The sequence below is a fragment of the Fringilla coelebs genome (genome assembly GCF_963513975.1).
Source record: "Fringilla coelebs genome assembly, chromosome: 12".
In the NCBI taxonomy this organism is placed as follows: domain Eukaryota; kingdom Metazoa; phylum Chordata; class Aves; order Passeriformes; family Fringillidae; genus Fringilla; species Fringilla coelebs.
The window spans coordinates 3,792,438-3,815,411 of record NC_140038.1 but is presented as its reverse complement, the minus strand read 5'-3'; the positions used below and the strand labels follow the sequence as shown (position 1 = coordinate 3,815,411).

Below are 22,974 nucleotides of genomic sequence, written 5' to 3'. Positions count from 1 at the left end.
ATGGAGCCCCCAGCCCTATAAAACCCCTAAAGCTCCACAGAGCACTCCCAGCCCTATGGAGCCCCCAGCCCTATAAAATCCCCAAAGCTCCACAGAGCACTCCCAGCCCTATGGAGCCCCCAGCCCTATAAAATCCCCAAAGCTCCACAGAGCACTCCCAGACCCATAGAGCCCCCTGGCCCTATAAAACCCCTAAAGCTCCACAGAGCACTCCCAGCCCTATGGAGCCCCCAGCCCTATAAAACCCCTAAAGCTCCACAGAGCACTCCCAGCCCTACGGAGCCCCCAGCCCTATAAAACCCCTAAAGCTCCACAGAGCACTCCCAGCCCTACGGAGCCCCCAGCCCTATAAAATCCCCTAAGTTCCATAGAGCACTCCCAGCCCTATGGAGCCCCCAGCCCTATAAAATCCCCAAAGCTCCATAGAACACTCCCAGCCCTATGGAGCCCCCAGCCCTATAAAATCCCCAAAGCTCCATAGAACACTCCCAGCCCTATGGAGCCCCCAGCCCTATAAAGCCCCCCCCCGAAAGACCCCGCCCCCTTCACCAGCCCCGCCCTTTCCCCATGGCCCCGCCCCTCCATCCGGGGGCATCAGGACCCTGGACAGCGGCGGGCGCTCTCGCGAGATCCCGGCGCTGTCCATGGCCCGGGTGGCGGCGGCGCCGCAGTCTCGCGAGAGCGCGGTCGCTGCGGCAGGAGCAGCACCGGGCGGGCGGGCGGCCGCCGCCACCCGCCGGGGACCGGAGGGGACGGCACGGGTCACGCCACGTGGTGAGTCCCGGGAGTGTGGAGAGGGGAAACGCCTCGGCGTGAGGGCGCTGGATGCTCCCCCCGAGGGGGCTGACCGCCCTTTGCACCGACCTCCCGCTCTGCACCCCGCTTGCGGGGGGGGATGCGCGGCGTGGGGACAGCCGCGGTGACCCTGCACACGCGTGGGTGCACCGGGGACCGAGCGAGGGTTGGGCCGCCCTTCTCCCCGATCCAGGCCGCTGCTGGGAGGCTGCGCCGGCTTTGAGGTGGGGATGCGTGGGGCACGCAGCCCTTCAGGCGTGGAAACGCAGGGGCAGCGATGCCGAGCCCTGCCTGCCCTCCCCAAACACACCCCGCGCACCACAGGGGTTTATTCTCGGTGCCATCACCTATGTGATCCCCCGTCCTTTTTCCATCCACTCCACCATATCCCTAATTTTGCACAAAACCCCACCCGAATGTATCGTTGTCCCGGTGCTTTCGCCCCACGGTGGCGCGGCTGTGGGGCCGGGGGGTGCCGGGCCGTGTGTCCCCGCTCCCGGCACACGTGGGTAGGGGCGGCCGGGCGGACGTCACCGCGCCCGAGGAGCTCGTATTTATAGCACTGGCGGGATGGAAGCATCCGGGGGCTGCCGGCGGATGTCGGGCATGGCGAGCCCTGGGGGGTGCGAAAAGACCCCTAGAGAGAGCCCCCCAAATCCTCCCGGGAGCCCCAGGCACCAACTGCCGGGACCCCGTGTCCTGGGAAATGTGTTGGCCGCTGCCCGGATAGCTGGGAAAGGGCAAAGCCTGCAGGCAGGTGGGGATACGCCATCTTCACGCTTCTGATTAAAACCTCAGGTACTAATTTTTTGCTTTAATTCGCCGTAATTTTCACATCTGGCACAGACCTGAGCATGGAATGGTCTGGGATGGTCCTGGGATGCCGACCTCCCCGCTTTCCCACCTGCATGCTCTGGAATGAGGTGCCAAATGACATGAGTAATTGTTAAGCCAGGCACTCAAGTGACTCACTAGTAACAATCGCCACTGATTTTTTTTTTTTTTCCAGCTGATTTCTCTGCTCTGATTTTTCTGTTCCCTTTTTGGCCTTGTTTTTGGCTTGGGCTTGCAGAGATGGCAGCTACAAGGCAGCCAGGTAGTCCCCTGTGCTGGAATTCAGCAAAAACCAACAATAATACATTTTTTTAAAGAATTATTTTGGGGCCAGGTCATGAACTTTAAGGTTTCAAACTGCCCACAGCCACCTCCTTTCCCTGCTGCCCTACCTGGCTCTCTCCTGGATGTAGGTCAGTTGGGAGTGGGAGGCCCCACATCTCTGGATCCTCTCGTAATCTTCTGCCTTAACTGGCACATAAGCCTGAGCCAGAGGAGTCAGGATTTATCACACTGCCAGCCAGGTGCCAGCCTGGATGTGTGATAGTCCAGAGTGTCACAGAAGTGAAGCCAACTGCTGTCCTTGAGTTGTTTGGGAATGGGGGGAAGGTGAAGGCTTTTGCAGACGTCCCTGACCACTTCAATCAACCTTTTTTTCTCTTGTTCTCCTCCAGCTTTGCTAAAGCTCCCACGTTTTAACCAAGTATTTTTCCTGAGGAGCAGAGAGGCTGAGCGTGTGCCAGCATGGCAGGTACAGGGGGCTCTGGAGATCATCGTGGGCTCTACTGGCCATAATGTCACCTTGTTAGTCACCAGTGGGGTGGTGGGTGTCCAGGGCTGCAGGATCTGTGTGGCCAGGGAGGGCTGAATTTGATCCTTTGGGGTGGGTTGGTGGCAGTTTCCATAGGAAATCCTTAACTCCTGTGTAAAATTTGACCGTTCTTGGGGTTATTTAGGAAGCCTCTTGGTTTTTGTTCAGCTTGACACCAGTGAAACTTTTCCTTGCAGAAAAGGTGAACAACTTCCCTCCCCTGCCCAAGTTCATCCCCCTGAAGCCATGTTTCTACCAGGACTTCGATGCGGAGATCCCGCCGCAGCACCGGACCATGGCCAAGCGGCTTTACTACCTCTGGATGCGTGAGTGGCCGCGTGGGAATGGCTCCAGTGGGATCTGTTTGCCTCTCCAAAGGCTGCTCCTCTGGGAGCTGCCAGCTGAAAGGGCAGGGCAAGGTCAGGGGAAGCCCTTCTCCCCCTCCAGGCCGTGGTGTCTCCTGTTAAAACTCAGGAATGAGAGGCTGGCTGCAGCATCCCATGGATCCCAGCCCTTCCAGCCTCCAGGATGGAGCTGTGGAGCTGGCTCAGTTGTCCCAGGGTCTCTGGTGGTGCTGTTGACATCCTGCTGTAAGGAGGAGATGGCTCAGACTGGAGGGCTGGTGTGCCTGCTCCCCAAAACGTGGAGCTTGAGGCTTCCTGGAGCTTGCCTGTTCCTCTTGCATGCCTCTGCGTGCCGTGCTGTGCTAACAGAGCTGTCACCAGCTTCCAGCCCTTCCAACTATCCTGGATCTCTCTTCTTCACCAAACGTGGGCAGGAAACAGAGCCAGAGGGACAGGTCACACCCCAGCATAGGTGGAAATGTGCACAGCTCAGGGCAAGTTGGCACCAGCATTTCATTTCCTTCTAGAAGAACTCAGTTCCCTTATCAGGCATTTCCCCTGAACTTTGGAAGCACCTGTGCCCAGGGAGTGCCCTGTGCTTTAGGGGCAGGTTAGGAAGAGCTGAGCTAACACCACAGAGGTTGTGTGTTCCTGCTTTTGCCACGGCACCAGGCTGGCATCCCTGGGGCTGTGTCCCATCAGGAGGGTCACCCTGGGGTGGCTTCATCATGTCAGGAGGGTTTACTTGTTTAAGGCATGGGAGGAAAAAAGCTGTGCTTCCCTGGGGAAGCTCTCTTGGGGGTGTTTAATTCCCTCCCCATCCCAATCAGGATGTACTTCCTCTTAATGCAGCAGAGCTTGGTCCTTGCTCCTCAGCACAAACACCAGCTCTTAGAGCCAGTTGCTGTCCCTTGGGTTTTGCCTCTGGAGCTCCTCTCTGGGTCGTTTTCTCTGCAGCAGCCCCTCAGACACCCAGCAGAGAGTGGCTGGAAGGTCCCTTCACGTCCTTTAGGGCAGCTGAGCTCCTTGCCTTGCCAGCTGCAGCTCTCAGGCAGGCGGTGGTGGGAGGGCTTTCACTCTCGTCGAAATAATGAATCATTCTCCGAACTCGGAGGCGTCAGAATGCAGCTGAGCCTTCTCTGCTTTGTCCTGTGTCTGCTGAGCTGGGACTCATAGTCGGAGCCCTTGTGTGGCCTGATCTCAAGCAGGGGTGGGCGAGGAAAATGTGTCACCCCCTGAACCGGCAAGGCGGGGTCAGGAGTTCAGGATTTTGGCTCTCTGTGGTGCTCGGGGAGCTCCTGCACAAGCTCCTTCAGCAAAGATGTATCTGGAGCAAGCAAAAAACTTCACCACAATTCCTCCAGTTTCCTTCTCCTAGTGGAAGTGTGTCCTGGCTCGATAGGAGCGGGAGGATGCAACTCCTGCCAATCTTCAGAGCCCAGGAACTGCTCAGGGAATTACAACTCTGAGTGATACATTGATTTTCCTCCTGTTACACTCAGCTGAGGCCTGACCCCTTTCGGCCCAGCCAGCCCAGGAATGTGCTCCCAGCTTAATTTAAGGGAAGTCCAGCTAGGACAGGACTCTGAGGCCACGTCCCTGGGCTCGGGGTCCTTGGTGTCTCAGTGCCACCCTCGCATCCGTGCTACTCTGCTCTGTGTGTGTGTGTGTGTTTGCAGTGAACAGCATCACCTTGGCGGTGAATCTCGTGGGCTGCCTCGCGTGGCTCATTGGAGGCGGCGGAGCTGTAAATTTTGGACTGGCAATTCTCTGGCTCATTCTCTTTACGCCCTGCTCCTATGTCTGCTGGTTTAGACCTATTTACAAAGCTTTCAAGTAAGTGGTCGCACCTGAGCCTGGCTTCTTTCTGCCTTGTTTTCATTCATAAACGGTCAGTGTTTAGCTTGGGGCATTGCCTGACTAATTGGGGGAATTCCTTTCTGTGCAGCCCTTTAGCTTTACTGTCTAACCTTCAAAACCAGAGTGCTTGGGATTTCCTGGGGGCCAAACCCTCCATCAGGCGATGTAGGGACACTTTCCTTGTGCCTCTGTGCAGCGGTGGGGGACAGTGGTGAAGATGCAGCTGGGTTGCCACTTCCCCTCTCATCCCTGAGGCATCTCTTATATTTTTCCACAAATCCTCGAGGTGTTTGTACGGATTACCCATGGTGCTGAGGTCAGTCCCCAGATCTAGAGAACTAGGGGTGTATTTATTCCCCATGTGGGGTGGTGTGAGCTGAGAGCCGTGTCCCAACACAGATGTCCTCAAGCCCAGCTGACTGAGCCATAGGAAGGGTCTGGTGCCCCGTGGCTTTCTCAGGTGCCCCTTCACCACCTCCAGCCTCTTGCAGTTTCTCCTTTGCCTTTAATTTTGCTTTTCATCACCCTCTTGCTAAACCATGGCCAGGTCTGATACATCAGAGCATCTCCTTTCCCTTGGAGTGCAGTGGGGATGGGGTGCAGGAATGACTGAACTTTCTCTTGCAGGACAGACAGTTCCTTCAGCTTCATGGCCTTCTTCTTCACCTTCATGGCCCAGCTGGTGATCAGCATTATCCAGGCAGTGGGGATCCCTGGATGGGGGGTCTGGTAAGGAAAATGCTGCTGTGTTGGGTACAGGGGTGGTCACCGTGGTGTTTTAGTGTCCTTACTGGTTGTCTCCTTGGGGAAGATGGTTTGAGGAGCTGGGAGGGCTGCTGGCAGTTTGGGAGAGCTGGTGAACGAACTAGTTGTTTCCATCTCCTTGCAGTGGCTGGATCGCAGCGATTTCCTTCTTTGGGACCAACGTGGGCTCGGCTGTGGTGATGCTGATCCCCACCGTGCTCTTCACAGCCATGGCAGTCTTCTCCTTCATTGCCCTCACCATGGTATGGCAGGAAAAACAGGGGTTCCACATGGCTTGGGGCGGCCCTCCTGCCACCCCGGGAGCTCCGTGCCGGCCGCAGGCGCTCAGCCCCTCTGGATTTTCCCTGCAGGTGCACAAGTTTTACCGGGGCAGCGGCGGGAGCTTCAGCAAAGCGCAGGAGGAGTGGACCACGGGGGCCTGGAAGAATCCCCACGTGCAGCAGGCGGCCCAGAACGCGGCCATGGGGGCGGCGCAGGGCGCCATGATGCAGCACGAGACGCAGTACTCGGCCACCCCCAACTACACCTACTCCAACGAGATGTGAGCAGCAGCGGGACTCTGTCCTCGGGAGGAAGAGCTGGGGGGGAAAAAGGGAGGAGGAAGCCTGAGCCGAGTTTCTGCAGCTGTCTCAGAAAGTCAGAGTGTACCATAATGGTGGTTCTTTTCCCGTCTTTGTAACGAGATCCTTTGGGATTTTTTCTTTCCTTTTTTTTTTTTTTTTCTGTTTTTTTTGTCTTGAGCTCTTCTTTTCTCCTTTCTTTTTCATTCTGAAGAGGCCGTGAGTTGACCTGCAGGGCTCTTGTTGTGCGTGGTAGTCAGTGTCCGTTCACGTGTCTTCTTTTTCCCTGTGGAATAGTGTACGGTGGTGGTTTTTTAATTACTGTGGTGATAGATGTATGTTAGAACCTCATCAGCCAAAAGCCCCCCCCATGCCCCCAAAAAGGGAAAAAGAGCAACCAGCACCCATCTTCCCTCTTGGAATAAGCCCCGAACCTCGGGTTTTTGATGTGTGTGAGTTTTCTCTTTCAGTTGGTAGTGTCCAGCCACTTGCCACTGTCTCAGCAAGGGCAAGCAATCCTGGGAATTCTCCTTTTTTCTTTTGCTTTTTAACTAGCAGGTGGCTGGCTGATTTAGGATTAAAAAAAAAAAAAAAAAAAAAGGGGAAAAAATATAAGAAACCCTCAATCCTGCTGTTGATATGCTGGAAGCCAAGAGATTCCTAATCTACACCCTGGCTCAGGATCTACAATTTCTCTCAGTGTGTGGTGTTGTGAGTAGTTTACACTTCGACGTGGAGGACCAGTGTGTGTGTGCACGTGTGTGTGTGTGTTGGGGAGCAAGGACAGGTTTTCCCTGTGGGGTACAACCATCCCATTCCAGATTCTGCATCCTGAGTCTGTTTTTTTTTAAAGGCTTCTGTTCTGAAAAGCAGCTGTAAAAGCAACAGAGGGTTCCTCAGAGGACCTATGCTTGGGCAAGGCTGCGGGTCAAATCTTGCCACCCCGAATTCCAGCACATCCAAGCAGTCTCCCTGCTCATGGAAATAGCCAGGCCAAGATTTGTCCCCGTTAGCTTTGGAGGTTTGTGCTAATTTAAGTCTCTTAAGGAAACCTCCAGGCTGGAGGGAAGGACTCCTGCTCACCTGCGCTCCTGAAAAGGGTGGTGAGATGTGGCCCTGTGTTTTCCTGGTGCAGAAATCCCTGTCAGGATCGAATCCCTGCCCAATTTGGGGATGTTGGACATTAAATAATGATCCTGCACCCTAGCAGGAGGCAGCTGAGCTCAGACCAACACTTCTTGGGGAAGGTGACTGGCACACCCTGGAAAAGATTATGAGTGGGAGCATAAATGGGATGGATGCTGCAGGGCAGGAGTAGGGAAAGCTACTTCTCTGAGATGCTTTTCAACTCTAAATGCACTTTAAATAAGCCAAATTTTTCTCCAAGTCCTCGAAAAGCAGCCCAAACAGAATCCAATCCAGCCCTTTGGCTCCAGTATCTCCTGCCTGGGACAGGGAAGGAGCTCAGTGTGCCACCAGCCAGGACTGTGCGAGTCCCCAGCCCTGTATCTGTCCCCTCCAGCCCTCCAGTGATGCTTGGATGTGACCCCTACAAGTGAGAATCACCCCAAAAAGGACCTTCTCTTCTCCAGCAAAGCACACCAAGACTAGTTTCCTTTTTAAGGGTGTCACTCCAGTCATTCTGCAATAGGCAGTTGTCTCTTGACCAGACTAAAATGCAGCTACTGATAAAATGCCTGTCTGTGTGTGTGTGTATATATTTATGTATAAAATGTCAGGAGAAAAGTAATCCTTTGCTAAGCCTATTATGTACTTAATCAGGTTTAAATATTGTGCAATCCATTTCTAGCTCGCCTAAAACTTACTCTGCCAAACCACGTGCTCTGTCATCCGTGTCTGAGAAATGATGGATTAAGTGACTTCACCTCTTGCATTGACAATAAGATGCATCAATAATAACTGTAACGAGCTGTAACTAACAGACATTGCTTCAGCACCTAACCCTCCTCTCTCCGATGTGTCTCCTGAGTGTGTGAGTGCTGAAACGTTGGTCCCCCCCCAGGGTGGGAAACTCGACTCCTCGTTCTCACCTTGGTTATTTGTAAGCTGTCCCTGCTCCAGGGTGGGGCTGTGGGTATGATCAAAGCGTGGTGCTCCTGAAGCCCACGGGGTGGGAGAGATGGGCTGTTCCTGCTGCTGGGCCTCTCATAGAACACAGCTGGGCTTATCCTGAGGTGTCCCTGTCGCCTTCCACGTCCTGCAGTCGGCAGAGCACAGCTCTCTCTGCCTCTTGCTGTCCTTGCTGCTTGTTCATAGCCAATATCAGAGGGGTGTCCAAAGAACTGCTGCTTTTGAGCTGGATCTGCAAAGGGCTGGCCACCACTGTCGTGCCCACATAATCATGGAATGGTTTGGGTGGGAAGGGACCTTACAGCTCCTCCAACAGGGACACCTTCCACTGTCCCAGGCTGCTCCAAGCCCCGTCCAGCCTGGCCCTGGACACTTCCAGGGATCCAGGGGCAGCCACAGCTGCTCTGGGCACAATTCCTTCCCAGTATCCCACCCAACCCTGCCCTCTGGCATGGGAAGCCATTCCACCTCATGCTGTCTGTGCCTCAGACAATAAATACTCGGTCCTTTAATCCACTTTCCCCTGCCAGCTCTGTGTGGCTGCCCTCAATCCCATAGGAAAGGTTTCACTCCTGATCTCTAGCACTTTCCTAGGCTCAGGTATCACCCCTGTCACTTGACGGGCCCTCAGACCCTCTCCTCTACCCCATTCCCCACACGCCTTCTACGCCGAGTTACTTCGGCTTTTGTTACATTCCAAAACCTTGCCACGAGCTACGATCCCCGTTAAGACTGCCTCCTGAGCAGCCTGAGATCCCTCGCGTGGGCACGACTGGGGCAGAGACGGGCACAGACCCCTCCTGGGTGGCAGCACTGCCGCCATAACCCGTGAGGGGCCGCCATGACACCCCTTCCTCTCACCGGCTGCGCCCGCTGTTCCCACCAATCAGCGCCGAGGGCGGGAGCAGCGCGCACCAATCAGCGCTGAGGGCGGGAGCAGCGCGCACCAATCAGCGCCGTGCGTGCGCCCGTTCCCGGCACCCCCCAGTTCCGTTCCATGGCCCCGCTCCCCTCACGGCGCCGCTCCCCTCACGGCCCTGCCCGGAGCGGTGTCCGGGCGCTGTTTGTCACCTTCTGGGGGACCCTGCGGCTTCTCGGTGCTGGTGTGGGGCCTTTTGGAGCCTTTTTCAGCACGGCTACCGCATTAAAAGTCGATTTAATTAACCCTTAAGGGCCTGTGAATTGCTTGTTTTCTAGTGGCTGCTTCCCCACAGGTGTGTTTGGGTAAGAGGAAAGCGCGGCCCAGCACTTTTTTATCGTTATATTACATATATTATTATGCATACAGATTTTTCTATAATCCTTTGCCATTATTTTATAATTTTTACCACTATTTTACTATTTTTTGCCGTTATTTTTACATTTGTACCATTAAAAAATTTCACCTTTTTACCATTGTTTTACCGTATTTATCATTATTTTACCATTTTAATAATTGTTTTATAATTTCATAATTTTTATTCTTTTTATCATTACTTTATAAGCATTTTGAAAGTTTCCTACTTAAAAATTTATGTTTTGGTACCCAGGCTTTAATTTGTAGATGCTTTAGTGGAATTAATTGGAAACGTCCTAAGGGTGCTTTAAGTCGATAATAATTTTAATTATTTATAAGTAATCATAATGCTAATCTGATTTTAATTAGATATAGATAAATATGTGAAGCGTGGTGGTAGCATTGAAATCTCACAGCCAATGTCCTGCTACGTTTCCTCGCCTCTTAATTACCCCTGCTAATCAGCAAAGTTGCAGTTGGACTTTTAGTGGATTTGGTCACTTTAATTTCCCTTCCAGCCCAAACCAGGCTGTGATCCTGTGAAATTCCTCTCTCCAATCTCCAAGTTGCTCCCAAAAATCAGCACAGCCTGTGTCCATCTTCTTTCCACCCAAAGTGATTCCAAACAACAAGGACGTCACTAAAATGGAACAAACCTTACTGGTTGCAGTGATTTTTTTCAAGAACTGAATTTGCTCTTTGCTGCTTAATCATCAATTGATTTTATTTGAGATACTAGTGTCAGTGTCCTCACCAGAACATTAATTTCTGGTTTTTATCAGTGTGGCAGCAGCACAGGGAGGCCAGGAGGATGCAGCAGACCTGAATTAGAGCTGCTAGGGAATTATTTCTAGTGTTGCTGTTAATGTTTAGGGACACAGTGAGAAACGAGATGTTTGTCCTTGCAGTGAGGCCCCACATTTTTAATTATTAAGACATCTTTGTGCATTTATTAATCACAGAGGGAAAGCATCTCAGCAGGGGTTTGTTTGCCTTTAGAGAACTTGGTGTAAAATTTTATCCCAAATTGATTTATTTATCTGCCCTAAATTCTGGACCACGTTCAACACGTGGGAGTCTGAATTTTGGGGGGCATGGACTTTACCAGGGCACTTTTGTGGCCTCTCTGCTCAAGTTTTAGGAGTCTGTTTCCCAGTATATGAGAGAAAAATGTAATTATCCACCGAGCTGCCCTTAAAGTTCTGCTGGTGCTTGAAATCCCTGTGGGATGAGTGACATTTGGGGGATGATCCAAAGTCATCCCATCTTTCTGGATGGCTCAGGGTCCTGCAGGGTCCAGGATGGATCCCTCTTATTGGGAATGTGTTGGGGTTGGAGCTGTGCCTGGAGGCTCTGTTAGCCCAGTGTCTTTGTTTTCCTGTGCCTGCACAGCTGGATTGCAGCATGGAGCCCATCTCCCTGCCAGATCCAGGCATTCCTGCAGGAAACACCTCATCTGTGGCACAGGAAAAATTCCACGTGCTGCTGGGAGTGACTGGAAGCGTGGCTGCCCTCAAGCTGCCCCTGCTGGTGGCAGAATTGCTGAAAATCCCTGGGGTGAGTGAAGCTGTTGGTGGAGCTTTGTAAAGTTGGAGTTGCCCTGGTTTTGGGGAGTGATCACGTGGCTTCTGCTGAAATGACAAGTTCCTCCCCTGAGTTTAAAAATGTCTGTGAGGAGGATTCCACCTGTTTTTAAAGTTTTTTTTCTTTCTTCTTTCTTACTATTTCATACTTTGCTTTGGGTATTTTTTTTTTCCTGGAGTTTGTCCTTGTCAGTCAAGTTATCAAATGTGGTTGCAGACAGAGGTGATGCTTCTGAAACTTGAAATCTCCAGGGTATTTCAGTTTTCCTTGGGTGGAATATGGCTTTTCTTGATCCAGAAAGGGAAAATAGACCTTGTGAAACCAGAAATGGACAACACAAGCTGCTATATGTGATGGTGTAGTATTTTTTTAATATTTGCTGTCTGGAGTAACAGAGGTGCCCAGCAGGGGCCACTGGTGCCTGATCAGGGAGGGAAATGTGCTATTTTTGCTGTAGGATGAAGTTAAACATAGAAAAATTTCAGGTTTTTATTTTTGGAGGAAATATTTTGGAGCAGTGAAAGAAAAGAGTGGCAGGGGCAAGAGGGTGTGCTGAAATCTGCAGATTTATTGGTGAAATTGCTGCATGAATATCCTTTGGGATGCCTTGGGAGGCTGTACCTTGTGGGTACATTTAGAAGAGGCAGAGGAAGTGCTGGTTTATCTGGTTGATGTTGTTACCCAAGCTGGAAAGGGAGCTGGAGGTGAGGCATGTGTGGCAAAGGGAGGGCTCAGTTAATTTATGACTTGGCCCGATGTGATTAGTGAGGTCAAAGGTCCCAGCCTGAAATAAGGACAAAGAAAAATGACATCAAGGAATGGAGTGGCCAGCCCAGAGCCAGAGATTGAGATCTTCTAATCCTCTCCCTCTTGGATTAACTTGGCTATTGTCCATTTTCCTCCTTCTGTGCAGGTGACAGGCAGAATGCATATGACCCGTGGTAGGAATGTGGCTCAAACCCTTTGCTTCTCTCTGAGTGTTTGTTTCATAATTAAAAGCTGCAGACAGCTGGACTCAAACTCTCTGTGCAGCTTCAGAGGTCTGTGACATCCAGTGCAGACTTTGTGGCCACTGGTTTTAGGGCAGAAAAAGCAAAAGTGAGGCATCCAAGAGTTTATAAAAGCTTATTAATCAAAGTTATTTACTCATTTCTGCTGTGATTTCAGGGCCTGCTGAGTCAGTGTAGCTTTCCCATGGCATTTATTGATGCTGCACCAGGCTGTTGCATCAATTTCTTTACTGCTGGAACAGAACTTTACCAAGCAGGCAGGGCAGGAGCAGAATATAGCTTTGATACCAGAGGAGATGTGGTCACAGGCTTGCAACCAGAGTGGTTAGTATAAATGGATGTTTTGCCTGAAATGGTCTGTGGTGAATGACTTGGCAGAGTGATTTTGCTGCTCATTAAACTTTGACACCTCCTCGAGGGTGCCAGTGGATGTGAGAGCTCACTGCCTTTTGCTTGAATTGTCCTTGACTTGTCTTGGAAGTGTCCAAGGCCAGGTTGGACAGGGCTTGGAGCTCCCTGGGATAGTGGAAGGTGTCCCTGCCCATGGCAGGGGGTGGCACTGGAACACCTTTAACTTCCTTTCCAATCCAAACCAGTCTGTGATCCTAGGTTAAAGAAAGTCAGGGACAGACTTTTTGGTGGGCAAAATGTTTTGCTCTTGAAGCTCCTGGATGTCACCTGGACTTCAGGTTTAAATCACACCCTTCACTTCATTGTGCAGCTGCCAGGCAGCCTCTGCCTCAGCTTGTAAGTGCCATTTAACAGAGGAGCTCGTGTGCTCAGCCTGTCTGGAAAGATTTTGCTGTCAGAACTGAGAAAGCCATTAAAAAATAACCACATGCACCTCCTTACCCTGAGTAAAAAGGGCTGTGCCAGGAGAATCCTCTATCAGAGACCAGCAGTGTTGCCTGAACATGGGCTTTGTGGTAAAGTTTGTTTTGGAGATTTGGCTTAAGCCAAAGACCTTTAACTAATCTAAACTGTCTCCAGTGAGGGAGTTTGAGTGTGGCCAAACTGCCTTTGCTGCTGAAGATATGCACAGGCAAACAGAGGGTGTGCCAGGTAAATAGAATAAACTATGCAGGCTGAAGTAATCCTGAGAACACTGGCCTCTTCCCAGTCTAGCTGGAGGGACTTGAAGGACTTGCTGAGAATGAGGGAACCAGGAGCCCACCCCAGCAGAAAACCTTCATTAGGGAGAATATTTAACTCACAGAACAACTTTCTTGGGGGCTGGTGGGATTTCAGCCACCAGCACTCAGATTCCTTCAACATCCCTCTGGAACGTTCTGGAATGGTTGAATGCAGTGCTTGACAGCCAGAGCTCTTCCCTAGTCCTGGGCTTATACTTGGAAGAAATAAATATTTTTTTAATGGCAGCATTTCAGAGAGCAGCCATCTCCTTCAAACTGCACAGTGGCCCTCAAACCCCTCCAGATAAATAAATAATTAAATGAATTTTTTGCAGACTGAGGTTAACACCTCACCCGGAGCCTGCGGCGCAGCGGAGCGGCGATAGCACCTTTGTGGGTGTCGCTGCTTGGCTCGAGCAGCTTCCTGTGGGGTGAGGTTAGCATGGAAATAATACAGTTAGCTAATGCCTGGGAGTGTGATCTTCATGCTCAAAAACACTATGAGCACCTGTCATTCCCAGTCAGGGGTGTCTCAACAAAAACAGACATTTAGAAGAAGCACAAAAGCAAACCTACAGTACCAAAAATGTGTCGTGGGCCAAAAATGTGCAGCGCATCCTGTCACTTTTCCTTCAGAAAAAGGGGGAAATTACCAGCGGGCACAAAATGCTGAGACTGGGATTTTCCACTACTCCCAGCTGTTTTCCTAGTCACATATGATACAAGGAGCCAACACTGCCTTGTTCCCAGTGGAATAAATGGTGTTGGGACCTGGATTCATGTGCTCTGTCACATCACTGCTGCTGTTGCGGAGAACTTCTTGGAGCTTGGAGGTTTCCAGCAGTTGATTGTAGCAAGGAGTGCGCACGCCGAGTGCCTCATCAGTTTTCTTCCTCAAGGCACTGCTTTCCAGCAGGAGGGAGCTGCTGGTGGGGCTGATTTCTCCCATCTCACTGTCAGATCAACAGAACCGTGCAGTGGATTCTGGGAGTTGCTGGAAGGAGCAGGCAGTGGCCAATACCATGGAAAAGGGGTATTTTTCACTGTAATCAGCAGCCTGAGGTCCATCTTCCTCATTACCACTCTTCAGAGTGCTCCATCCATGTGTTTTGATGTTGACCAGTTTAAGGAATATCCTTGGGAGGAATTGCAGCTGGAAATTCAGCTCCATGTCCCGTATGGGCAGTCAGGGCCTGCAGAGCTGACATTGGCTGATCCCGGTATGTGGAGGCCACCTCTGTTTCACTGCCTTTGGCAGGAGCTGTTGGCAACATTTATCAGAGCTGGAGGGCACATAGAAAACAGGGAAAAGGCCATTTTTCCACTTGGGAAGATTTCTGCAGGGGGAAACAAGAGGTTCACCTTAGCACCTTTTGTAAGTGCATGTCAGATAAACACCTGAAGGATGGGATAGGCTTTCCACAGCAGACACCAATAAATGAAGGTTCCAGTGGCTTTGCAGGTTTATCTGAGATTTCAGAGAGAACCCTCCTGTGTTCACCCAGTCTCTCTTTGTGGAAGCCACTGGTTTGCTGCACAGAAACCCTGTGCTTTGGAGACAGCTGCACAGAGCTTTTCCCTTGTGCTTGGCAGGCGAGGACCTGCCTGTTTTAGGTAGACATGAAATGAGTTTTTGTCTCCTGCGGATGCTTGTGGTGGCCTGGCCTTTCAGCTATGAATAGGGGAGGTTCTCTGAGAAGCCACAATACCTTCAAAATTGTCTAACCGGTGGTCTTTTTCTTTCTGCTTAGCTCGAGGTGAAGGTGGTCACTACTGAGAGAGCAAAGCATTTCTACAATGCCCAGGAGATTCCTGTGACCCTCTATGGTGATGAAGAGGAGTGGCAGGTGAGTTGTCCTTGCAAATAGAGGCATTCCTCTAAGTTTTCTTGCAAGAAACCACACTTGGTTCTTTTTTAAACCTGAGCCAAGACTCACTCCTTGGTCTAGTAATATATGTTTGGAATGTGGCGTTTGAAGAATGTGCTGTAAAGGAGGAAGAAGAGGGAGGCTGCCCTGATGCAGTGCAAGATTTTGTCCTGCAGCAGGCAGGGAGGGTAGAGAGTGGTCTCTCTCCACCCTGGGCTGAGCTGCTCTGACTGTCAGGAAATGTCAAGACAGCCACTTCAGAGCCATGGTGAACAAGTTTGGTGCTTGTCATGAGTCATACTTGTCACGCAGGCAGCAGCTTCATACTCCTTAGCTCAGCTGTCAGGGCTGTGAACATCTCTGCTCCCTGTGAAACGGCTTTTTCTCCTGACTGCAGTTTTACTGACACACTTTGAGACTCCTTGAGTATGAAGAAGTTGGTTGTACAAGCATCAAGATTTGTTTTTCCATACATTTCATCCCTGCTTTGCAGTGCTGATCTGAGCACAAGGTGCTCTCTCCTTACCCCTATTCCTGCTCACACATGAGCATCACTTTTAAGTAGACAGAAACATGCCAATGGCAACAGCAGGGAAACTTTCTGGCTTGTCTCGGGGATTGGTGGATACCTACTGGATCCCAAGGTGCTACAGCCTCAGGCAGCTATTTCTGTGGAACCCTCAGTGGGGTGATAGAAGAGCTGCAGGTCAGGCTTTGAGGTCTGCTGGCACACTGGAGAGCAGGCACGGAGCCCTTGTGGTTGGAAATAATCACAGAATGGTTTGGGTCGGAAGGGACCTCAAAGCTCATCCAGTTCCACCCTCTGCCATGGGCAGGGACACCTTCCACTATCCCAGGTTTCTCCAAGCCTCATCCAACTTGACCTGGAACATTTCCAAGGATGGGGCAGCCATGTTTCCCTGGGCAACTTGTGGCAGGGCCTCAGCACCCTCACAGGGAACAATTTCTTCCAATATCTAACCCTGCCCTCTGGCAGCTGCAAGCCATTTCCCCTTGTCCTGTTGCTCCAGGGCCTTGTAAATAGCCTCCCTCCATCTTGCTGGCTTCTTCAGGCACTGGAAAGACACAATTAGGTCATCCCAAAGCCTTCTCTTCTCCAGGCTGAGCACTGCCAGCTCTCTCAGCCTTTCCTCATGGGAGAGGTGCTCCATCCCTCTGCTCAGCTTGATGGCCTCCTCTGGGCTCACTGTGACAGCCTGCTCAGCATCTCTTTGTGAGATCCTTCACTCTGACAGTAAAACAACAAGAAAGAACAGAAGTGAGTGGAGGAGGTGGGAAAGGTGTTCAGGAAGCCCCGGCTTTTCGGATGCTGCCTTTTTGTTGTGGCTTCCCGTGACTCAGAGGAGGAGCAGTTTGTGGCCCTGACGCAGCCCGTGCTGGCCTGTGGTCGGGTCTCCTCTGGGGAAAAAGCACCTGATGATGTTTGCTGCTTCTCAGGACTCTTTCCCAGTTAACTGAGCTCTTCAGACCAGGGTTCTCTTGAGCAATTCAGGGCTTTAGAGGAAACAGAAATAATCACTCAAGAGTGTGTCAAGGAGAAGCTGTGGCTTGCCCCATCCCTGGAAGTGTTCAGGGATGGGATGTGCCTTGGAGCAACCTGCTCAAGTGGAAGGTGTCCCTGCCCTTGGGACAAGGTGAGCTTTTAGGTCCCTCCCAGCCCAAACCATTCAGTGATTCAGAGAGCCAAGAGAGGACAGAAGTGCCAAACTGGATAAACCACATCCATCGTGGAGGAAGGCAACAGGACACTGCTCCCTGCAGTACTTAGGAGGGTTCCCATTGCTGCTTTGAGTGTGAGGAGGGTTGTGCATCCTAATTAAAAGTGACATGTTCAGTTAGGGGTCTGTACCTTGCGAGAAACCAGTGGGCAGTTTCTCTTCAATGTGAAACCTATAAATCACATGGGTTCCCCAGGAAATGTACCCTGGTTTGGATTTTGAGCCTGCCTGGCTCAGCTGGCTGAGGAATGGAGCTCTTAGGAATAGCTACAAAGCTAAGGGGTGCTGTGGATGGGGACAGCTCTTTGCTGTGAGTTGAAACCTGTGGTTGTCAGATGTGTGAATTGTCTTGTCGGGAAAGGATCTCCCCATCCTCTGATCTGCTGCCATCCCTTAAATTCCATAAGCATAATTCCATAGGAATTCCATCAGGAATTGTGATTCCTGGCTGGGATTGATGAGGTGTGTGAGGGTTTGGTGCTGCCCACCTTGTGTCCCCCACAGCTGTGGAAGGGCCGCTCAGACCCTGTCCTGCACATTGAGCTCCGGCGCTGGGCTGACCTCATGGTGGTGGCACCTCTGGATGCCAACACACTGGCAAAGGTGGCCAATGGCATCTGTGACAACCTGCTGGTGAGTACCCAGACTCTGCCTGCCACTGCTGCCACCCCTCAGGACTGCCTGAGCTTGCCTTCGTGGAACCTTGGTCCTTCTGCAGCAATTCACCAACAGTGAGATTTGCACGTTCTGCTCCCCCTTCATCTGCTTGTCTGTCTGTCTCTTCCCCAGCATGATTCCCCTGCTCCTTCTCTTTCCTCCCCTGAAATCTGTTCCCACTCCTCAGCTCTCTCAGTCACTCTTCTCATTTCCCAGCCCTGCTTTGTGTTCCCTGCTTTTTCTGGAGGGTAGTATTTCTTTCTGCCTCCATCCTCTCTCTCTCTGTCACTCGTACACACAAACACACATTCACTCCCTTTTGAGTTCCTCTACATTTTTTTCAATGCAATCTGGAAAGACACCTGTGAGATCAGATAAAACTGTTTACTTCCTGCTACTTCACCACCTCCCTCACCTAACATAGCACAGACTTTCAGACATGCTCATGCCCACTTACCTCCCAGCCTCAACTACAGGGGATTTTACTTGTTCAGGCTTGTTTTTTGGTATTTAAAGGGCTCTTGAGGCTCTTCAGCCTAATCAAAAAGTGTATTTAAAGGGATTGTGCTTCTTTGTTGGGTGCTGGGGACCTTCAGCAGGGCTGAATGTTTTGTGGCTAGGCATTAACCACACGAAAGATCTCAGGAAGCTGCAGATCTGCGTGACCTACAGCCTTTTGGGTAAGAAGTGCATATAAATGAACAAAATCCACCCAGACCAGATCACTGGGGATCTGAGGGAAGCCAGAAAGAGCTATGGGAGGGACAAGCGGTGTCTTGTCCCTCTGGGTCCCTTGTGGGTGTGCTGAGGGAAGAGCTCAAGATGGATGTCAGGGATGTGTGGCTTCACAGGCTCCTGCCTATCTTTGGAAGCCTTGTGAAGGGAAGAGTCAGCTCCAGGAAAGGGAAGTGAGTGCTGGAGGTGCTGGTTGGCAGTTCAGAACAGATTCCATCAGATTTCCTTGTGCTGGGAAAGGTTCAAGTCACAGGGTGTTAAAAAGGATGGGCAGAGCTGCTCCCTTGGAAGCTCCTTTGTTTGAAATGCTGCCGGACTGGGAAATCTGATGGACATTGCACTAAGAACAACCAGCATTATCTTTCCAAGGGGATGAGGTGATCCTGGGTTATCTGGAAGTGCTGAGGAATCAGATTTGATTGCCTGTAGCACACAGGAGCTGCCAGATGCCTTGTAACCTGCCAGCATCTCCTGCAGCAGCCCATATGTGCTCGTGTTCTCCTCTGTTGTATCCTGGAAGCAGCACTGCTTCTCTTGCAGGGAGTTATGGATCCAGCTGGCATTTCATGTCAGAAAGACTCATTGCCAACTTTCAGTGTTCAGCTTTGTTATCTGAAGTGCTGCCCCAGGGGTGTCTTTGTAGCCAGTAAGATCTGTGGCCACCTCTCAGCTTCTCTGTGTCCCACACAGTCTGTACACATCCTCTTCCAGCTTGGTTTGCTCCAAGCTGGGTGGGATTTATCCTCTGCCTAGCCTCCCTCATCTTTTCTGCCTGTCAGAGATGAGCTTGGCTGGAATGTGCTACAAATTAGTCTCAGCCCATGGGTTAGTCCAGCTGTGCTGACAAAACAGCAGCCAGGCTGGCAAGCTGCAGCAAAGGGATGGGAAGGGGTGAGGAGATCCCAGCCCTGCCATGGCTTCTCCTGCAGACCTGTGTGATCCGCGCGTGGGACCTGAGCAAACCCCTGCTCTTCTGCCCAGCCATGAACACGGCCATGTGGGAGCACCCCATCACAGCTCGCCACGTGGAGCAGCTGAAGGCCTTTGGCTACATGGAGATCCCCTGTGTGGTGAAGAAACTGGTGTGTGGAGATGAAGGTCAGTCCTTTTCCTGGCTCCTGCCCCTTTCCCTGCCATGTCCTGGTGGGATGTGCTGCCTTTTGCTGTGTGGCCACAGAGATGTTGAACTGCCATGGTTTGTACAAGCAAGCTGAAGCTTTGCCCTGTGCTCTCTCTTGTCATTAATTTTTAAATAGCCTTAAGAGCTTTAAGCTGAGCCTGATACTGAAGAGAAATGCTCATTCAGGAAGAGAGGAGATCAAAGAGAAGGAAGGTTCTGTGGCAAGCTTCACCAGCCTGGGATCTGGATGTCCTGACTTTGCCCTCTGCTGGGACTGAGGGCTGTTTTCATTGTGCCTCAGTTCCTCAGCTCCATCACTGGGATTAAATCTTGTCCCTGAGTGCAGACAGTGAGAAAACCCTTTGCAGATGTGGCTGGGGGTGTAGCTGGACACGCATTTAACATTTGTTGTTATTGTTGCCTGGGTTACTTTCTAGCTTCCCAAACAAGCTTTGATTTGGGGTTTTGACACCAGAGTTCTGTGAAGTGAAAGAGGGGTGTGGAGGAAGTGCAGACTGAATACATTTAGCTTGCAGTGCTAAGAAATAATCATCTCATTTGAGTTTTAGTAGCTTGCTTTAAATGGAGGTATTTTGACTTTTGGGAAGGGTTTTGATACAAACCACTTGGATGAATGGATTTGTTTTTTTATTAAAATTTCATTGGGCAAATCTCTGTAAAATGTGCCTTGGTTCCAGCCACAGCCTGCACCTACTTCTGTAGGTGCCCTACTTCTGTAACAGCCCTGGCTCCAGCAGGATTTTAACCGCCCTGTCAATCCAATAAACAGTCTGTGACAAAGACAGACTGTTAAAATGTCCCTCATGGTTAAATTCTAGGCCTGACTTGGTTTTGGAGTCCTTAGGTAGGTGCAATGACTCCATGGATTTGTACTCCTGAACTGAAAACTAAGAAATATTTACAGTTAGGTAAGTGTAGTCAAGTAACTCAGACATCAGTTGAAATATCCTGAATGATTAGCCTTCCACTGCAATTTTAGACATGATTACATCAAATCTCTTCACATCCAGCTCAGCTGTCTCAGCTGTGAAAGCAAACTCCTGAAGGAGCTTGGAGGAGAGGGATGCAGGGGTGGCAGGAGCAGCCTCATCTGACTGGACTCCACTTGTGCTCTTGAGTCAAGATCTTCCTGATGGCAAACACCAGCACTTCTCCTGGCAGGTTGTAGGGAGATTATGGCAGGACACTAATGGATTCCATCTCTCTGAAGACCAAACTAGTCTCCACAACTGACTTTTTTTCACCCCTTCCTCTTTTCTCAGGCCTTTCACCCCACAGTCTCTTCCACACTCGTTTTGGTTTTGTGGCTTCCATCCACACAGGGGTTTCCCTGGTTTCCACACAAGCAGCACCTAGCAAAGCTATCACACATGTGGTGCAGGAGAGACTCAGTTTGCACCAGTTTTGTCTGTTGATGTTGTGGTTTGTTTTGCTCTAGGAGGTTTCTCTTCCTCACCCCATGTGGTTGGGTCTCACCTGAAATGCACCAGATCCTTACTGCCCCCAAGTTTTATCAGATGAGTTTTTCTCCCTTAGTAAAGGGTGGGTTTGGACAGAAAGTCCAGCTAAAAGAATACCAGACTGAGTTTCTTGACTGGATGGTTTCCATACTGCCATTGTCTTCATCGTCCTTGGCTGGATTTCTAGAGCCTGGCACACTGGCAGATTTCCACCTGTAGGCCTGAGCTGTGCTCTAAGAGTTTGCTTTGCTAAACCTAAAAATCCAGCACTGAATTGCCAGAGGTGTTGGAGTAGTGGATGGTGGAGGAAGAAGGCAGGCTTTGGAAGTGTTCTGGAGGGGTGTAGCTCTGCCAAACCATGCAGAGGAGTGTCTCTTGTCAGGTACAGCTCTGAGCTTAGGAGAGCAGAAGGGTCCAAATCTGCCTGCAGCTTGTCCACAGGATGCTCCAGACCTCCTGGGATTTACAGGTCTGAAAAAGAGGAAAACAACATTTCCCAGAACTAATTTCTGCTGAGCAGTAAGTTATGAGATCAATTAGCCAGCAGGATAAAATACCAAGAGAGACTCCTTTTCAGTCTTCCAAGAGACAAATACCTGTGGGAGAAGCATCTCCTCAGCTCCAGGCAAATTAGAAGAGTGAATGGCCTCAGTTCCCAGTGCTGAGTTGAGCACACAAGGTTAGACAAGGTGATTTAATCATCTCAGGCTTTAAAATTCTGAACCTGAATTTAAAAACTGCTTCAAAGGAAAGCAGCAGCACAACATAGATTAGATGTTCATCTGGCAGATAACCAGGCCCAGAGGAAAAGCCTTTCCATTTTGATCTGTCCTGCACTCAGCCTTCTCCAAGAGCTGCTCCCAGGATTCAGGCTGGTGAGAATCCACAACAGCTTTCTCTAATGGAGGGCCTTTCTCCCAGGCAGTCATGGGAATGGTATGGATTTCTCAAGTCTTTTGTATAGGCAAAGACCACTTCAGAAAGATTCTGAAAGCGCATAATTTTGAATTGAAATATACCTTGAAGAAAGGAGGTGAGATAGGGAATTTTGCTCCACACACTTTCTTTAGGTTGCCCCCACCCTGGATTTCACCATGTGGTTTTGCTCTTGCCCTGCAGGCCGAGGTGCCATGGCAGAAGTGTGGACCATCGTGGAAAGAGTTAAGAGCATCCTTGAAGAACGGGATGTGCCAAGGCAGAGCTGATGTTTTGGCATGCAAATGGTGGTTTTGTGCCTCCCTGATGGTTTGGAGATAAAGCCAGCAGGAAGCTGGGCTCAGCTGCCCTGGTATCATGGCATGCATACCTTTAGCTGCTCTCCAACAGAAGGAACCAACCGTTGTCTTCCAGCTGGTGCCAAACTGAAATGTGGTACCTCACCACAGACTTTCAAAAACCAGAGCCAAGAATGTGCTGCTTTAGTGTGGAAAACCCTGTGGTATTTTGGGAGTAACTGTTCCCAAGGCTGCTCAGCCCCCAGTGCTTCACACCTGCTCTGTTCTGGGCAGGCTGCAGAATGTGTTTGAGTTCCTGTGGTTCTAGAGAGGAAAAGGCCCTGCAAATTCTGGTGCAGGGTAATTGCAGCCCCTTCTAGCAAGTGTCTTCTGGACCATTCCTGCTCTCCAAAGCTTGGTCCATAGCTGTGCTGGCTGCATGTTCCTCCCAGCAGGAGTCACTGTCCAAAAAGATTTTCCCTCTGGGAACTTAATAAAAAAAAGAGTTTTTAATCCTGCTCCTGATGAGTTGCCTCTTGTAACTGCTTTGGCCAGTATCTTTGCTAAGTTGTGTCTCCTTAGGGTTTTTTATCAGAGAAAAAATTGACTGAAAGGGCAAAAGGACTGCAGAGCTCCTTTTGTAGCTGTTGTCTGGAGAGGGATGCAGGTATCAACCTCATTCCAAAGTGCCTCCTGCCCATCTGGGTGCCCCAGTCAGGAAACAAGCAGGCCAGGCCCTCATGGAAAGCCAAGGCTGCATATTTCCCATGGGAATGAAGTGAAACTTCACCTTTGATGACCTTTTCAGCTTGAAAATTTACTGCCTGGCATGAATAAGTTGGGAAATCCTGTGCCCTTATGGGCCAGACCAGGCAGGGCTCCCCCCAGTCCAGCCTTTCCTTGGGAACGTGATCTTGCTTCTGAGGGGACTGGGAGCTGTGGAACATACTGCTCTAGCAGAGCACTGCTGACTGACCTACAGAGTTCCTTTTTGACTAAACCCAAACAAATTTGAGGCCTGGGGTACAGCATGTGCATCCTGCCTGTGAGGGAAACCTCCACCTGCTGTGTATGAGGGAAGAGGTCACTAGGTTAGC

The 22,974-nt window shown here is 50.7% G+C and overlaps 2 protein-coding genes across 3 annotated transcripts; both read left to right on the top strand.

The window, feature by feature from the left end:
* The first annotated feature begins 683 nt into the window (after positions 1-683).
* SCAMP5 (secretory carrier membrane protein 5) lies at positions 684-6,739 on the top strand. The gene is made up of 7 exons (XM_084213603.1): positions 684-774; positions 2,304-2,380; positions 2,638-2,766; positions 4,464-4,620; positions 5,272-5,373; positions 5,534-5,651; positions 5,760-6,739. The coding sequence occupies exons 2-7, from the start codon at positions 2,374-2,376 to the stop codon at positions 5,952-5,954; spliced, it is 708 nt and encodes a 235-aa protein (XP_084069729.1). The 5' UTR covers positions 684-774; positions 2,304-2,373; the 3' UTR covers positions 5,955-6,739.
* A 2,378-nt stretch (positions 6,740-9,117) lies between these two features.
* Positions 9,118-22,333, top strand: PPCDC (phosphopantothenoylcysteine decarboxylase). 2 transcript variants are annotated; one of them, XM_084213606.1, is made up of 6 exons: positions 9,118-9,274; positions 10,729-10,893; positions 14,815-14,910; positions 17,175-17,303; positions 18,992-19,160; positions 21,783-22,333. In XM_084213606.1, exons 2-6 carry the CDS (start codon positions 10,741-10,743, stop codon positions 21,866-21,868), a joined length of 633 nt encoding a protein of 210 aa, XP_084069732.1. In that variant the 5' UTR covers positions 9,118-9,274; positions 10,729-10,740; the 3' UTR covers positions 21,869-22,333. The 2 variants fall into 2 exon arrangements, with proteins under 2 accessions (XP_084069732.1, XP_084069731.1); XM_084213605.1 differs by having other exon boundaries at positions 9,118-9,284.
* Positions 22,334-22,974: the final 641 nt, after the last annotated feature.